Source organism: Athalia rosae, chromosome 4, assembly GCF_917208135.1.
Source record: "Athalia rosae chromosome 4, iyAthRosa1.1, whole genome shotgun sequence".
In the NCBI taxonomy this organism is placed as follows: domain Eukaryota; kingdom Metazoa; phylum Arthropoda; class Insecta; order Hymenoptera; family Athaliidae; genus Athalia; species Athalia rosae.
This window is the reverse complement of record NC_064029.1, coordinates 13,394,048-13,411,787: the sequence shown is the minus strand read 5'-3', so window position 1 is coordinate 13,411,787 and position 17,740 is coordinate 13,394,048. Positions and strand designations below refer to the sequence as shown.

The window sequence follows — 17,740 nt, the reverse complement described above, 5'->3', positions numbered from 1 at the left end:
GACTCGAGACTCGACGGAAAACTACGAAGAGTGAACTGAATTGCGTTTTCACGCGTTCCGAGTTACCAAATCTTATTCTCAATGGGACCGAATCGGAATGAACGAGTGAGTCTACGACTCTCGAACCAGGCGTGAACTTGAGAAGGTTCGAGGCGTTACTCTTGCCCATTCTTCAAAGTTTCCAAATCCATTTTTCGCGGTTTACTCCAACCCGCAATACCTTCGGAATATTCTTGACTCCGCAAAAATAGCAACCGATCGTGAGACCGGCTAAGATTGTCTCGAAATCTCGAAAAGTAAGATCCTGACCGACCATCTACGACTGTTTACTTTCAGTCTTTCAAATGGCCTCGGTCAGCTCCTGCGCTTGACTTCGGTAGTTTTTATTATTCATCAACCTACCGCGTGAGCTAAACACGCCATCCGTCAAGGGGATCGATAGTTGTATTAAAATTTCGCCCCTCCCAATAAAAACAAACTTTTCACCCCCCGTACCTTCCGAAATACCAAGAGACCCTCACGTTTCTTGTTAGTCCTAAAATAACGAAGACGTACCGATGCCACCTCGAAAATGTTGATGCAAAGCGCGCTTAAGCACTGTCCTTTGGTTTGGCGCGCAGGTTGACGGAGTCCGAATCTTAAAGAGCTCAGGGACACGCGTGACCATTTCTCAGGGGGTCAAAAATTTCCAAAGAAAAAGAAAAGGGGAATTCCGTTTTTTTTTTCTTTTTCTTTTTTTTTCTCATCAGTTCGAGGGATGAGTACCACTGGTTTTGGGATAAGCGCGGGACACGGATACAAATGACATTGCGAAAGTATACGTTTTGTATCTAATGACGACCTTGCGCGATCCCCGGGGTCTCGGTCTCGGATCTTATACGGAATCTAGGGACTGTACCCTCCGCAGGAGATTGTTTCCCACAAATTATCTTCGTTATTAATGACAACGCCAACTTATAGTCGGGTACCACCTGACACCGCGGGAGCACCCCGCGGTTTTCTTTGCAAATCGCACGAGGTTTGTTGGAGAAAAATGAAAAAATAAATACAAGATGTACCCAGATATTCACGCTGCATTCGTTTCGTAGAAAAATGAAAGGAACGGTGAACTATCCCTGCGATTTTTCAAAATTATAACGAGATAGTTTTGCGTTCAAATTAAAGAAGCGAAATTTTACTTGAAAATTTCACCGAACAAACCGATCGGATGGGGGGTTTCGAAGTCGAGTCTCAACCGGAAACGACCGACGGCAGTTTAGCTAAGTATGAGAGAATCTGCTGCGCAACACTCGTGGTATCTGGGAGTAGAATTTATTACCATTATAATCCAGCAACCCCTACGAAATCACAAACGATGTAACCCTTATCTGGCAGATCTCCACGCCCATTCACCCCGACGGAGCGGTCGCGCAGGGGGTTGCGGGTACAATAAATAAATCAGGGTTGCGTCCCGCCTCGGAAAACTAGCCGGGGGATTCGGGGTCGGATTTCGGTATAAGGTGGCTCTCTCCGTTTTCGGGCACACCCCCACCTTCTAGGGACGGCCGCGTGCCTCGTTTTGGTTTCACAAGGACTCAGCGGGTCACCCGCGTGCTCCGGCAGATAAAGACGGTATGGGGCACTGGCCGATCGGGATATGCCCGCTGCTTAAAATTTTATCACGCTTCTCGATTCTGCTCCGATAATCGAGGATCACGTCCCGGTTGGTTCGATATAATTTTCGTTACGATGAAAGCATCATTCCCACCTGATGATCCGGCTGAGAATATTTCCGAAGTGATATTAGAGCGTGAACGGACGTCTTCGAACCACCTACTTCACCTCCGTCCCGATAGTCATCCAAATTATAATCCTTCTACCTTCAGGGGACAAAATCACGGCTACTTGATGGGGATTTAGGATCGCATTGAATGGTAGCTAACGACGTTGAGCATCGTCATGCCCCGTCGTGTGCGACCGCTTGGATGAACGACTACAGACTCGTTCCCACCCCGCGAGCCCTCTCATCTGTCGAGATCAAAGCTCGATTCAATTGAAAATAAAAATGTATCCGCCGACGCCGATAAGGGTGATTCATTTTTTAATATCGAGGTGAAAAGAAAGCTGAGGATTTCCCTTATTCTTCGCTCGTTCGATAGCGGTGTCGCGGCTATTCCAATTCTCACGTATTCCGTTTAACTCACGATTACCTTAAAATATGGCCGGCCGCTCAATAAAACATGTTTTCTGGCAAGGAGGACCCGCGGGGCTGTATTATGCCATAGCGTTGCCGATGTCTGGATCCCCGCTATTCCTTATTTATCGAATTTAAATAATGATTAACCGACTTGATGGACGATTGTGTCGTTCGCTTTGTAATCTCACGGGGTCCCATAACCGAACAGCGAGGGAGACATATTTTTACGGTCAAAGCCGTAGGATATCTGTCTCCGGAACTTAATATATAAGGTTTTTTTTTCCCCCCCCTCCCCCCCCCCCCCAAATAATGTTACCAGCCTACGGCTACATTGAAATATTTCTAAAATATTCGAGCCATTGCCAACAGTTTCAGGCCTTGGGGGGCCCCACGAGGAGCGCTCTGTAGGAAAAAATTTCCAAACCCAACGACGTGATGCAAGAAAAACTAACCATTGCAAGAATTTTTTTTCAACTTTCGTATCAGGTCATTAATCCAGAAATATGTTCGTTTGATTATCCCATCGGCCGGAATTTTTTTTTTTTTCCCTTCTGCGGTTCGTCTATTTTTCCCATGGTTAGGGCGGAGGAGCAGGAAATTCTTTGACTCCAGTTTCCTGCTGAGTCAAACGTAAAGTCATCCCCGATTACAAAGACAAAGTAAAGCGTTGCTGAAAACCCTGCCTCTACTTTCGTCCTCCGACAGGTTAAGTCGGGATCTTCTTTTAATCGAACAAAAGCGAAGCTGTTTCCTCTTAATTGAAAGAAGAAAATTGTAAGCAGAGTTGGCAAAGAACTGCGTAAAAGTTACCAAAGTTCATTAAAGCCCCTGTGTAACCTGTTGGATCAATTTACTTTTTTCGCTCGTGCAATCACCCAGACCAGCGACCACCTGCGATCCGAATATGAAAGGCGAGGACAAGGGGATCGGGATGTCGTCGATTCGAAATGGTCGAAAACTCGTTCGAAAGACACTTGTCAAATCTAACGTAGAACCTTCCCGAAACACAGCGTAACTAACTACCGTAGAATCATTTCGATTTAGGAGATCTCAGAGCCTTTCGATCTACCAGATATCCGGGGAGGCCCTCCCGATCCAATTATAGATCGGAGTGAATCGAGTTTAATTTCAATTCAATCTTCCACATTTTACACACCTTCCGAAACTCGAAACTTTTTACTCCTCCGTTCCATTCCCTCTTCGAGATTTTTCGCTTCTTCTTCCACTCCACCTTCGATTTGTCCGCTTACGCGGAGTTTGTCACGTTTGTGAAACAACGCGCCCTTTCAACGGCCGAAATTTCTCAAACAACCCCGCGTCCACGGGGTTCATACGACACGTGTGTGAAACACATTGGTAAAATGCACCTGGGAACCCCTATGGTAGTCCTACCACTTTCGGTTGTGCCACCTGTGCGCGTCCAAAGATGGTATTAAAAAGATCCAGCGCAAGCGTGCTCGGAAAAAAAAGATGGAAGTGAATAGTGAGAGAGAAGACTATGGAGAAGAAAAAAAGTGAGAGAGGCGAGTTCAGAGAAATAAAAAAAATGAAAAAAAAAAACTGAGAAAAGATCCACTCACAATGACCGTTGCCGGCCACCCCTTTATATCGGATACCAGTTAGGGCAGAGGACCACCGGCTAGGACGCACTCGCGTTGATCAAACGCGTTTCGAATTTAACACTGTGAATCCGATAGTGTTTCATTTATTTCTAAAATCTCCCGCGATGACAACTCGGTTGGCCGCGGGTAAGGAGATAGAAATTCGTCTCACGCCGCGGTGGCGAATGACGGAGGTAGGGAGGGTGGGGGGTAAGAAAAAAGGGAAAAAAATGATCCCGAAGAAATGAATTACGCGGGTATCGCGCTGTTTCGGGCACACGCCATAAATAATGGAGAAAAATTTTCAGCAACTAATTTCCTCGTGACGACACGCGATCCGCCTTACGCAACGGTATTAGCACTCTCTCTGTAAAATTTTAATTAATCACGCTTAACTTCCGGACGAGGAATTTACACGCGTACATATTATATAGGTATGTATACGTATCGTCGCGTCATTTACCGTCGAGAAACACCCGTCGAAACGAGCGTACCAATTCCGCCGTTCGGACGATTAATAACGTGCCCGGACGTAGCCCCAATCGATATAACCGGCGGAGAAAATCCGTCGAAATAAAAATCGCTACGTGATTTCGCGGTACCCATTTCTCAGGTTTACCGGTCCAACCTCAACCACGCTACGCAACGGAATAGCAAGATTTTCTCGAACATCTCGCGTGTTCTCGTTCAATTGAAATTCACTTGCCGCGACGCTCCGCGGCTTCGCCGAGTCTCGCTCGTGTGACCAATAACTCGTTATTGAAATTAACCAACGCGTTATCGTTGGCTCTCCGTTACCTTATAAGCGGTACGAGCCGTAGAGAGATTCGTACCGTTTATGGGACGCGAGTTTATTGAGATTCAATGGCCAGATTTGGAAAGGTGCGAAACTCCGATCTAACCGATTGACGCACGCCGCGCGATTTCATAAGAAATGAAATTTATACGGCGAGTTTAAAAAACCACGATAATAAGAAGCAGAAAAAAAAAAAAAACCGGAAAGAAAGAATAAAAACTTGCGGCTATAGTTTTCTGGCCAAATTTATCGGTAACGTGAAATGAAGAAGGAAAGAAAAAAAAATGAGAATCACATGCGCACGTATCCTCGTGGCGTTAAGAAGAGATAGTCGAAGCTCACGGTGTTAATGGGCATCGGTGTTAACAGTACTTGGTTGATTATAGAGCGGGTCGAAAAACAGATGCCTTGCGGCGTAAAGCAGCTAAGTGGTAAGTAACCTGGACCACCTAGCGAGCGCTTGCTAAATCCCGAGCACGAGGTGAGAACCGAACGAACGACGTTAGAAAACCTCGCGTAAATGTCCGGGAAGCTGATCGTCGTTTGAAAAGTATATTGTACGTATGTATAGGAATGGCACCGCTGGATGGATATTATCTAGGTACACATAGTGTAAACCAGATGCCCAAGAGTCTCGACGACCACTTAAAACTTCCACGACCGTTTCCTCGTTCATTCATCCCTCGACATGATATTCAAAAGTGTTATAATCTGGTCTAAACTCCGAGCAAGCTGCAGTTGGTCCCTAAACTCCGCACGTCGTCGGCTACAATACTTCGAAATAAGGAAATCGCGCTTCGACACTTGCGAACAATCCGCCTGTGGTTCCCAAGCTTAATTATGAAAATCATTCGAGTTTTGGACGAAAAAAAAATATTTTCAGGATCCAGCGAATCGCTTTATCGTCTCTTCGCGTGCGAATCATTTCGAATGGAGGGGGCGAAAGCCGGTTGAAAGAAAATTCGAAAAGTCCGTCGTCGTCGAATCGATGGAAAATACTCGGACGGGCTGTTACGACCCGTACCCTTTCTCGAACGGATTTGAAAGAGGAGTCTCTACCCGTGGCGTACTGTTATATAGCTTCCGTTCTGGCGGATCGAACCTCGTGCAGCAGCGTAGTCGGGGTTTAAACTCCGAAGCGCGACTTCATTGAGCGATCCATTCAATAAACTTTCATACAATGAACCCGAGGCTCACGGAGGTCTCCGGCTGCACTCACTTAGCGCGCCTCTAAGAAAACGATGAGAGTTAAAAGAGGTAAATAGTATTTTCCAGTAGTAAGTTTCGCCGGTATACCTATATCCAAATCCCTGGAGGGCGTATGACGCACACCCCGTACGTTCATTGAAGAATCTCTTACGGAGTGAAGTCGCCGGTTTTTAAACCTCGGCAGTTATTCGTCTTCTATTTCAAAGACGGCATTGAGACTGTTGGCAAGACGAACGGACGGTACGTAGCGGCCGTACGTACGTACGGTATATGTATATATACACTCGGCTTATTGAATTGGCAGGAAGCCTGTATACCGCTTAACTCTCGGTCGCGTACTCTCATCTTAACTGAATAAGATTATCACGGCCCCGTTTGCTGCGGATTGATGGCCTCTCCGTAACCACTCGGTGCTTACGGAGCGGCTGTACGCCCCGGTGTCTCTTATACTCGCAAACAAGTGGCCACCTTTACTCGACGATCTTCAGAATGTACCGTAAGCAGCACTTGGTCGCCGACCGTAGTCATACACCGTACCCGCAGTCAACTCGCACATTTCCGAGAGACTCACCTGTTACCGATTGGTCGGTCGCGATTACTTTTGTCACTTCTTACGGACCTGCGGCACCTGGAGAAAATCAGAGGGCCCGTACCCGAGAGCCGAACGACGTACCGAGAGAAAGAAAAAAAAATATGTACGTATATACGACGCGCGTTCATACGCGTACGAAAAATAAATGAGAAATCAACACCTCTTCCAGAAGCCTATATGTATTAAGAAAGCAAAAAATTTGCCTCACTTTCACTCCGTACCACGCTACATCCCAAATTCCCCGATTCGATTGTCGATTTAAAAGAATAAAAAGAATTATGCTAAATAAGTCTGACGATAATGAGGAAATTGAACGATTCGTCCCGGGACTAGCGTAAAAATTATCAAGCGGCAGGTGTGGATATCGTAATTTACTACCTCTAGTAATGATACAGGTGGCAACAAACTCGATCTAGATGCACGGGTTAAATTGCGAACATGATTCACGGCGGCAGATGCATCGCTTACCGAGCTCTCCTGGAATTATCAGAATTTTCACAACGCGGGGAATCTTCCGACATTTGTTCCGTGAAGTGAGAAAAATAAAAAAAAATGAAACAGAATCGATGAAAACGTGAAGCTATTGTACAAATTACTCGTATGATTTCGAGCGGGGCTCATCGGAATTTCTGGGCTAATTATTCGAAGTGATTGTGGTACTTTCTTAGAGGCACGATTTTTTTTTGGACAAGTTATTCGAGCGTTCGTCTGTCTTTTAGTTTTGACGCGTAACGAGGCACATCTGCCTTACCTGTCCATCGAGCGACGACGACGAGCGTAATTCTATTTGTCTAGAAGGCGCGCACAACCGGTATACGAGTTTACACGTACAGCAGCTCTAACAGCCGCCCGTAGCAGTTTTGACCACTTATCGTAACCTTCGTGTTTAGTTCAATTAGCACCCGATTCTCTAACTACGTAATCACCTCCGGTACACAGAGAGATGTGGGGGAGGAGGCAACGCTCCGGTAACGCGGTCGTGGGCTTCAACGAATCAGATAGAAATTTTCTATTGTATATATTTCGTATATTTTTTTTTCTTTTTTTTTTTTTTCTACACACTGAAAAAAGCGAGTGTGGTACGATAGATATATATATATGTATACGTGTAACGCATTACGGGGGGTTGATTATTTCATGGATAAAAATTGATGTTTATTGCAAAAAGCTTTTCTTTTCTTTTGTTTGTTTTTTTTTTTTTATCTTCGTACAGTAATCGAGTGGGCGGGACGATATATATGGGGAGAGACAAATGGAGTATTGTTGTATACATGTTTGTTCACAGTTATTGTTAATAAATATCGATCGTTATTTTATGATAATGATAATTGTATATATCCGATAATATCACATTGAAATAGTCTTACTTACGTAGGTAGTCGGGTGCGAGGTCCCTGCGACCCCGCATCTCGTAAAGACTTGGATGGGTTCGATTGCTTTGTATAATTGACCGTTTCACGTTGGCTCTGTACTCGTCCTCGTAAGCGGTCAGGTATAAATTTTTCAGAAATATTTGATTATCCAGTTCGGATGGAGCGAGAAATCTTTTCAAGTGATTCTGTTGCTGCGCTTCCAGTTCGTTCAGAGTCAATGGCTTTGACCTCATTTTACGAGACGACGGCCGATAGTAATCCGATGCTCCCAACTGCGATTGCGGTTTTTTATTGCTCAACGGATAGTCGAGGGAAAGTAGTTTCCTCTTATTAAAAGAGATACCCGTTTTCTCGGTATCGGAAACTTCTGCTTTGCTTTTTACATCATTATTCTCAACATGGGACGGAATCTCGTTATTTAATATCGAATTATCTTTAGATATTTCAGTCGGTGTCGCGGCAATAATAGAGACCGTCGCGTTTTCAGCGTCGACCGATTCCCCGGTATCCCCCGTCGTTAAAGCTGTCGTAACGTCATTGGTCTCGTTAATTTTACCATCGGTATCCAATTTATTTTCTATGATATGTTTGAAAAACGCGTAAACGTCGCTGATCGTTATCGTCGTTCCGTTTTTTATCGTTAATATGTTTATATTCAATTTTTTCAACAGTTCGGCCGTCACGTTACGAGCCCCGGAATTCGACAACTTATTTTCCAGGTAATCGTTCAAAAATCTGTAGAAACCCTTGTAACGATTGGCGGACCTGTGCTGCGGTTTCTTCAACTTTTTCCACATATTTCCTACGGACTTATCCCCGCGATCTTTGCCTGATTTTTTCAATTTCATCTGCTTTCTCTTTCTCTCGAACTGCAAGGGCTTGCTGTAAAATCTAACGAGTTTTTCGAACTCCCTCCTGTACTTGGCGAATTCCTTTTGACTTTCCGCTTCGAATACCGGCCCGGTTAAATTTTTCGACTCGATATTTTTCAGGGCCTCTTCGAGATCAACGTGAAGCGAATTTATGCTAAGAACGTTGAGCAGTTCGTGCATGCTGACGTTACCGACTAATTTCCGTTTTTGCAGCTTGGCGTCAACGTGCGCGAGTTTCTGGTATATAATTTCGAGAAAATTTATCATCTTCCCCCTGTCTATTCCCGTGTGATTCTTATCCCCAAAAAACATTCTCTTCCTGCTGTTACCGCTCGTCGAATCATTGCCACTCGAATGCCATCTGTGTTTCCCGTTCATTTTATCGCGGTTCAAATGACCGCGCGACTTATTCCTCGTACCCAAGTGCAACACCTTTTTACTCATTCGCTTGAAGAAGTCGATAACCCTTTTGTAGGGCAGGCTAGAGTTCGATCTCTTGGACGAATTGACGATCGATCTGCGACGTCGGCTCCATCTCAATCTGGGATGTTGTCCGGGTATACACTTGGGCAATTCTCGCGGGCTCCAATAACCTCCTATACAAGTCGCCCCGGGCGGTCCTTCGCTCAAAATATAACCGCGATCGCAATCGTACATTATTTGCTTATTGTTGACGATTTTTTTAACGTAAGGTCGGAAGTCGTAGACGCCCATATTTCCCACCAGTAAAACTTTACCGTTGTTGATGTACCCGGGAAAGGGGCAAAACACCTCGTGGCACTGGGGGATCTCACCGGTCCAATTGCCGAAATTACATTCGACGAATCTCGAGTCACCCTTGAGTTCGTAGCCGTCTTTGCATTTGAACACGGCGCGCATCCCGTGCTCAGTTTTCGGTGCTATGACCATTCCGTTCTTCGGTGCTCTGGGCATCAGCTTGCATCGCGCCGGTGTGCATTTCGGTATCACCGCCCATGTCCCGTTATCGCAAACAACCGGCGTCTTGTTCGCAACGAATTCGTAGTCGGATTGGCAGACGACGATCACTTTTTCGCCGTGCTCTACCACGGTGACGTTGTTGATGCGATTCCTCTCATCGCTCAGAACCGCGACGTGCCCTTTGTCCACGCTTGGGATAACGCAGGGCGCCAGGCAACGGGGCAACGGATAACGCCAAGTTCCGTCGATTTGACAAACCGACGACGTGTTCCCCTCCAATTTCATGTGCGCGTTGCAACGGAAAATTATGCTCACCCCGAGACCCGTACCTGCGTCACAAAAAAAGAAAACTTTCAAATATTTCCGAAGAATGTTCCGGCGGTCGGAATTCGATCGATCGCGAATGATTGACCTGCTTCGATATTTTCTATCCATCCGTTGTACAGGGTGCCGGGACTACCGCAATCTATTTCTTTGCAGACCGGCGTCTGACCCGACCAACGTCTGTCGGCACCGCATCTCCGTGTCGCGTCCCCCTTGATGGTGTAACCGTACTTGCATTCGTACGACACGATAGAATTGTACGAACACGAAGTGTACACCGCTTTTCCGTAACGAGGATTTTCAGGAGGTGGACACTGAACGGATGTCACCTGTAAAACAATTATCCATATGGACGTTTTGCGTTCTGTGACCAGAACCCAAACAAAATGATAGTCATTTTTCAACGGACACTATTTTCTTCAAATCACCAACCTGAACGCATTGCGGCGATTCTTTGGGGGCCCAAGTTCCGTCCGACAGGCAAACTTTTTCGGCCCTTCCGACCAATTCGTAGTCATCCTCGCAGTGGTAAGATACGCGACAGTCGAAAGTGTGGCATTCCCCTGATTGTACAATAATAGTAGTTAAACGGGAGGGGGGGGGGGGTGAATTTTCACTAAGATTTTAGTCGGTTTTTATTTTTCAACTGGGATTCGTAAGCGAAATATCAAAGTTATTCGGGGTCAAATCGAAGCTACCCTCGACGCGATGCAGCGGGGTGACGCGTTCTCTACGTTTCAAAGGTTTTTTTCAATCAGACGCGCTTCACCGCTTCCAACAAACTAACTCTCTTTGACAGAGCGGACTTAATCAAGCGAACTTCATCCGAAAGGCTATCGATTAGTTATTTAACGGAGGATGAACTGAAATTCAACGAGAATTGGCTTTTAGTTCTGAAAATATCAAATTCTTCGTTGAAAATGTCTGGCGATCGGACTCTGGATATTCGCGAAAAACATCGAATGACAATCCCGAAAAGACTGTGCAATATTTTGTATTACCGGCGTGCCATCCGTTGGCGATGTTGGCAGGAATTCCGCAATCCTTCGGCTTGCAGGATATGTCGGGACCGAACCAGCTGGCCGGTGCACGATTTTTCATCAAACATTTGGCGGTGGGAAATCCCTCGGTGACGTAGCCGTGGTTGCAAAAATATTTGACGGTGCTGTCGAGGTCGAAGGTTGTCTGTTCGAGGAGAGCGTTGTTTCGCGAATTTTTTATCTTCGGCGGTTCGGTGCAGAAAGTGTTCGAATCTTTTTTGCAAGTCGGTGTCGTGCCCGTCCAGTGTCCGTCCGCCCTGCAAGTTCTTTCCATAAGACCCACCACGAAGAAGCCCGGATCGCAGGTATAGCGGGCAGCGTCTCCGAAGAACTTGCCTGTGACGGTCATCCCTCCGTGTTCAATGTCAGTCAATTCCGGACACTCGCGTTCCGGTTTTATACACGACATACCGCAGGCTCCGTCGCACCGACATTTCTTCTTTTTGCTCTTGCAGTCCTCGTCGGTCGAGCATTTTCTCAGACACTTCTGTCCCAGTCGATCGGCCTGCTCCTCGTCACGGGGACACATAGCCGACGGCGAATTTCGCGGGTTTTTATAGACGCGACCGTCGTCGTCGATCTCGCTCTTGTGATACTTGTCGTCGTCGTCGTCGTCGTCGTCGTCCTCGTCCCAATCATCCCCCTCGTCGTCATCTTCGGCGGACACCTGTTCTTGCAATTTACATTGCGAACGGTGAACGCGAGCACCGAGGATGAGGAGTACCAGGCTTATCGCGCTCAGTTTCATTGTGAGATTTTTTTTTATTTTCTCGTCACACTCGTTTCACTTTCGGCGTGATTATTTCTTCGATTTGTTTGATTTCGAGTTTAGAATCCCCCCCGGTTACAGTTCGCGTACAATGGCATTGTTTGTGTTTATTTGGGTGCTTTTTGATGCGGCTTACGCCGAAGAATCTCTCCTTCCAGTCCCAAAACAACGTCGCTCCGGCCACTTATCCTCCCCCCGTCAACTGGGGCAGCTCGACTCTCGTCCGTTTGGTTTACCCGACCCCTTTACAACCTCATTTTTGTCTCGATCACTCCCAACGTTCCCTTCACGCTCGCGACTTACCGCTCAAAGTGATTCACAAGCTAACCGATACTTTCAAAGCGCCGAAGCTCTCACCGCGGGACATTTCACCCTTGGGGATCGACGCAAAGCCAGACAGCTAGGGGCGCATCTGCCTTGCGCATAAGGGTTGTTCAATACCAGGCTCATGTTTCGCAGCATCCGCGGTAGATGGCGAGGAAATATCTCACCCCGTATCTTTTCCACCCGGGCGCGAAAAAATCAAAAGCGGATGAACAAAAGTAAAAAATAATTCGAACAAAAAAAAACAAAAAAAAAAAAAAAAAAAAATGAAAAAGAAAAAGAAAAAGAATCGTCGAAATTGTCCCGGGAATAAAATCGACCGGAACGGAAGATGTGGTTATAATTTCGGCAGCGGATGAATGAAGTGTAATTTCGATGGACCGACGGGTGTCCGTGAAGCGTGGATCGTTTTACAAAAGAATACGAGAATGAGAGAGAGAGAGAGAGAGAGAGAGAGAGAGAGAGAAAAAGAAAATAGAGAGAAGGTGTTAAAACCGGCAATTTACTTGGCAGAGGCGTTGCGAAAAGGTGCTAACCCATCAATGGTACATAAGAACTCTGAAAATCCTCTGCGGAATCAGCGCGTGCGAAACACCTGCGAGTTTCGTAGGCTTGTAACCGACGAGAATTCAACAGTTGAAGAGTATATATCGGCCAGCTGGTTGCCCGAGGCGTAAAGTTCGATTCAATCGCGCGCTAATAACCAAATTTACGAATCACTTAAAACGTACTTTGCCAGATCATTTTCATACTTATAAAAATCTTTCCAAAACTTTGCCCGCGGTTCATATAATAACGACATCCACGTATACCTCCAACGGATTAATTATACGTTATACCTGCACAGGTGGGCTTAAGTTACCTGCGTACGCGCACAATACACACGTATCTAACAAGAGTTTCTAAAACGTGTAGGCCGAGGTGAAGAGCGTAGGCGACGCGCGCTTCGACAAGAGAAGATCAATTTCAAACGGATAAAAGTAAGCTGCAACTTGTTAGTTAAGGGCTACCAAGGTAATCCCGGTCGATTCTTATAACTCGACTCGATCGTTAGGTTAAGCCCCATGTCCGCCATTGTCTTCTTAACGATAGCAATCAATCGGCAAATGTTCAATGGTACTTTTACTATCCCGACTATCGTTACACCTATCTCTTGTATCGGCCTATGCGCGCCTTCTCTCGAAACTGATGTCTTCATTTATCTTATTCAAATCAGGTGAGACCCTCTCGCTCTTTAGTCCAGCACTCGATTTCACGCACAGGTTGAATAGCAAGTTCGTCCACACGTTTTTCAAACTGATCGTCTAACGTGTCTTTAATCAGAGAGAAAATTTTTGCGAATGAAAAATGAAATTTCTCACTCTCCGTATGACCCGAAGAAGTTGCGAGTCCGAAACGGTAACTCGGTAGCCGAAAGGGAGAGATGAGATTCGAAAGACAAGGGATTTGAAGAGTTCTTGTCAACGACGTCGACGCGGTAGCCTCGGTTTTTAGATTTCTTGCGAGTTAAGAAGCTTACCGGTTCTCAACCGTTAATGTTTCTTTCACCTTTTTCCCGTTCACTACTCCGCGGGAACCAGGTGCATTCGAGGCAATGCAATTCCCCCCCCCCCCCCCCCCCCCCCCCGTTAATCAACGTCACGGCATGCAACGATTCCGAATCACGTAGCTACCTCTACGTCTCGATCTTCCGGGATCGGATTTGCAAAAAATTTTTACGCACACGTCCGGTATTCGGATTATGCGTGAGATAAATCGAATTGTCAAAAGATCAGCGGAATACGACGGTCGCTAAGATTGATTATTTTATCTTTGTTATTCACAACGAAAGCGTGCGATAACGGTACAGTTGCAGAGATTTTTTCCATTTTTCACCGCCGTACTTTATATTCCCAAAGTCATTTTATATACGATCTCGGCAATCCGCGGGCCGTACGGCGTCCGGGCGCGTGTTCGCTAACCATATTTTATTATCGGGAGACGCGCTAACTGTTTGGTAACGTTCGAATCATAATTTGTAACCCCTTCGCACATACAGCACTGCCATGATATATTATCCGACTTCGGGATGATCCTCGACGGTAGAAGAACGTGATATAAAAATTCCTCGTACAAACGCATCGAGCATTTTCTCTCTCCGCTCTCACCGATAACCATCTATTTTAACGAAAGATTATTTCCGTGCACATAATTAGTCGAGATTTAGTCCGCGTCACGTAGGATTAAGGTATACGGGACCTAGAGGCATTGTACTCGAAGTCGAACTGGTTCGTTCGTGGTATCTGAAAAGGTATCTATACCCGTGTCCGTAAACGTAAGTGCATATGGTTCAACGCGAGCCGAGGTCATTGACGTAGGCCGCATCCGCAAAAGGCAACGTATAATTTGGACTGTACCAACAGCAGAAGCGGCATCGCAACTACAATCACCGTGTAGTCCGCGAGACCGTCGAGGGCTTCCCCTCGTTCGAGGGGCTCTATTCTTCTTTCTTCAACCTTCCAATATCAAGGTACGTGCGACAACCACTCCGAAGCAATCCACTCGCTTCGCGTCCACCGTAAAGACGCGATCGACGCGACCGGGTATAGAATTACCGGGGGTTACCATGGCTTCTCGACGCCCTTCGTATCTACCGCTTCGATATCCCCAGGAATTTTTCACCCGGCTAACGCCCTCGCTCCCTCAGAAAAGTGAAATACTCGCTCCGGAAGATTTCGAGACCAATTCAAACGAGTTGCACGATCCAAAATCTTCGGAATCCATCCTCGTTCTGAACCAGAAAGAAATATGTAGTTTTTTGATGCAAGATATGAGAAATGGCGTCTTGAAATTTTCCCAACGATGGGGGATAAGGTAGTAGGTGATCATTGAAAAGTCACGATTCTTTAATAGCGACGTTGCGTCGTCGACCACGAACACGTCCTTTATTCTTTTGTCGTCGTTCGGGATCGGTGCGATATTTTTTCCTTTTCTTTTATTCGGGTATTTGTATAATACCGAGGTCGGTTATAATGATAATGCTGTTATTATTATTATCATTATAGCGATTATTATCATCGTTCCGAACACATTATGCAGTTAAAGACGTCAGCTTGATCTCGCGCAGCATTCGTATACGTACGTACGTACGCACGCACGCACGTGTGAATACTTCTTTCACGTTCGCTACGCTCGAATCGCACACGAACACGAAACTCTTACAATACAGTTTTCCCCGTCCTCTCAACAGCGGCGAGTCCAATTCAACCCGATTCAATTCATGTATATAATTCCATCCGTTTTAACTGTCCAACGAAGGATTACCCCGAGCAATCGTACCTCGTATCTCTCGCCTATAATACCAGTTGCATCTGCATCATCAACGTAGGTATTCGTATTGTAGCGTTACACCGTATATGCGCCGTATACCTTATAACCACCTACCTACCTATACCTTCCTTTCAAACTACCGTACGTATAGTACATACCGTACCAAACGCGCGTGCCCGGTGAAAGTACAACTCTTGACAGCAAGATTACAAGCCGTCGCCGCTCTCGTGAGAATGACGCGTGTGGGTCACGCGTCTACCTCTATTCATATTTTAGATTCTCCAGCGAGGCGTTATTAGGTCTTTATTTTCTAACCTATTACACCTATACCGTTCTACTATAATTATTCTAATGAGTGATCGTACGACGCGGCAATCGACTAAATTATTCCACTTTTCGAACATCAGAGGATTCAAAGTCTATGGAAGAAGAATTGAACGAAGCTTTTTCGAAACCCTCGCGGCCGTGAAAATGTCGATTTTTGAATATGGAAGGAATAAAAATTCATACGGATGAAAAAAACCGCTCTCTCATTACTGGCGGGTGGTTTTCATCTTGCTGCGTAGCAATTAAATTATTTGTTTTTTTTTTTTTTTTTTTTTCTCATTACAACTTTTTACTCGACTACGAAATCAAGTTCCAAGTGTAATTGACAACTGTAAAACAAAATTGGCACGGTACACCAACTTCCGTTCACCCGTAGCTCATGTGCTTTTTTTTCCCCCCTCCCGCGGTTCCGACGCAGCGCGAATCTCATTCCCGTAATGATTTAAGCCGCCGGGGTTTCAAGTTGCGTTAAATTTTCAACCGCGTGAGCTGTGCAAGCTCTGTAATTATAACTACGCCGCGCCAAAAACACGGCGTTACGCATCTATAAAACTATTTATTACACCCGATAACGGAGGCGTGTGTCGCGTATGCAATTTCATATGCGATAATACATCGGTTCTGATTGTTTAATTTTTTAACTAGCGAAGAAAGACTGCCGCGATTGAACTGGACGATTTTTTAATCGTCATCATCGTCATCGTCGTCGTGGTCGTTGTTGTAAAAGTAAAACGCGGAAGGAACGCGCGGCTCCCCGCGCATTACAAATGCAAAGTCGTTGGGGGACCCCGAGTCCCTTCCTGCAGTTGTTGTCCAAGTTCCGCGTCATTGTTCATTCCCTGATTAGCTATTCAGAATTACTTCCTATATCCGGTCCTGGCGCGGATGTCACATCCGAAGGAATTGACTGTACACGTGATCCCGGATGATCGAGCGTGATAAAACCACACTTACATAATATATGAATTTTATACACCTTGTAAAGAGAAAAAAAACACACGAGCGAAATATCCTCGACGTCCTCCAAATAAAATGTACATCCTGTTGGATATTTATGTAACTCCTGCGATGACTTTCATATTCGGAGTCGTACACTGGAGCGATTCTACAAAATATCGCACCGATTGTTCTTCTCTTACGATCGGTGTAAAAAAAGAAAAAAAAAAAAAAAACAAATTGGAAAAATCGAACTTCCATTACTCTCGAGTAACGAATGAATTTTTATGGACAACACGTGCCGATGTCACTAATATTCAAATGACAGGTACGAGAGAAAATGAAAAAAAAAAAGAAAAAATCGCTTTCCAACTTTTTTAACGAGCGAAGTGTCAAGATAAAGTATGTTATGCGCCTGTAACAGCTTAGCCCTTAAGAGTAACATTCTCCCCTGTCCAAATTGGAGTTGGTGCAATTCGGGATGAGAATTACGAGCCACCTGCGGTAGTCCGCCAAATATTTCACCGCAACGAAGTGGAATGGAATGGAATGGAATGGAATGGAACGGAAGGTTGAGAGCTTCTCTTCTCTCCCCGCGAGTTGACTCGGTTCACCCACACTTGGACGAAAAAAAAAGAAAAAAAAAATGAAAAACAAAAAAAGAAAAGACGAAAACCTATATACCTACGCGAGTTGTACCACCAAATTATCTTCTCGTTAAATATTTCAAGCAATGCGTTATTCTCGCACGCCCCCATCGTATTACCAGACTCTTCTGATTATCCTCCTAAGGCTCGCGTGCATTCGACCGCCTTGGCTAACGACCGCCGACGCTTGGGGCGTGCTTAAGAACCACGTAGTGTTAAAAGAATCTCAAAGCACGCGTGTCGTTCAGTCAATGTCCTCAAAATACGGGCGTGTAGGTATCCCACCCCTTCGATACGAGTGGGTCGGCCCGCCGTCCCCGCGTATGACGCGGTATAAATAATACGTTTTATAATATCCACAAATTCTTTTTACCCCCCCCCCCCCCCCCCCCCTCGACCCACCGAGAAATGAATTATCGCGATCTGCCGATGCGCAAACGAAATTCGCGGGGAGGTGTTAAAAAAATTTCAGCGAGTCATTTCAACCGCGGCAAACTTACACGTGC

At 45.7% G+C, this 17,740-nt stretch overlaps 1 protein-coding gene across 3 annotated transcripts in view; it reads right to left on the bottom strand.

Annotated features, from left to right (window-relative positions):
• The window catches only part of LOC105691170 (protein lev-9-like), a 35,116-nt gene extending 21,497 nt beyond the window's left edge, over positions 1–13,619 (bottom strand). For 2 of the 3 annotated variants that reach the window (XM_048654754.1, XM_048654753.1), the window contains exons 1-4: positions 10,884–13,619; positions 10,315–10,445; positions 9,971–10,211; positions 7,746–9,887 (exon numbers count right to left, since the gene is read on the bottom strand). In XM_048654754.1, the coding sequence (XP_048510711.1) occupies positions 7,746–9,887; positions 9,971–10,211; positions 10,315–10,445; positions 10,884–11,670 (3,301 nt within the window). In that variant the 5' untranslated portion in view covers positions 11,671–13,619. Of the gene's footprint in view, positions 1–7,511; positions 9,888–9,970; positions 10,212–10,314; positions 10,446–10,883 lie in introns of those variants that run through there. The other variant, XM_012409480.3, reaches the window with a different exon arrangement.
• Positions 13,620–17,740: the final 4,121 nt, after the last annotated feature.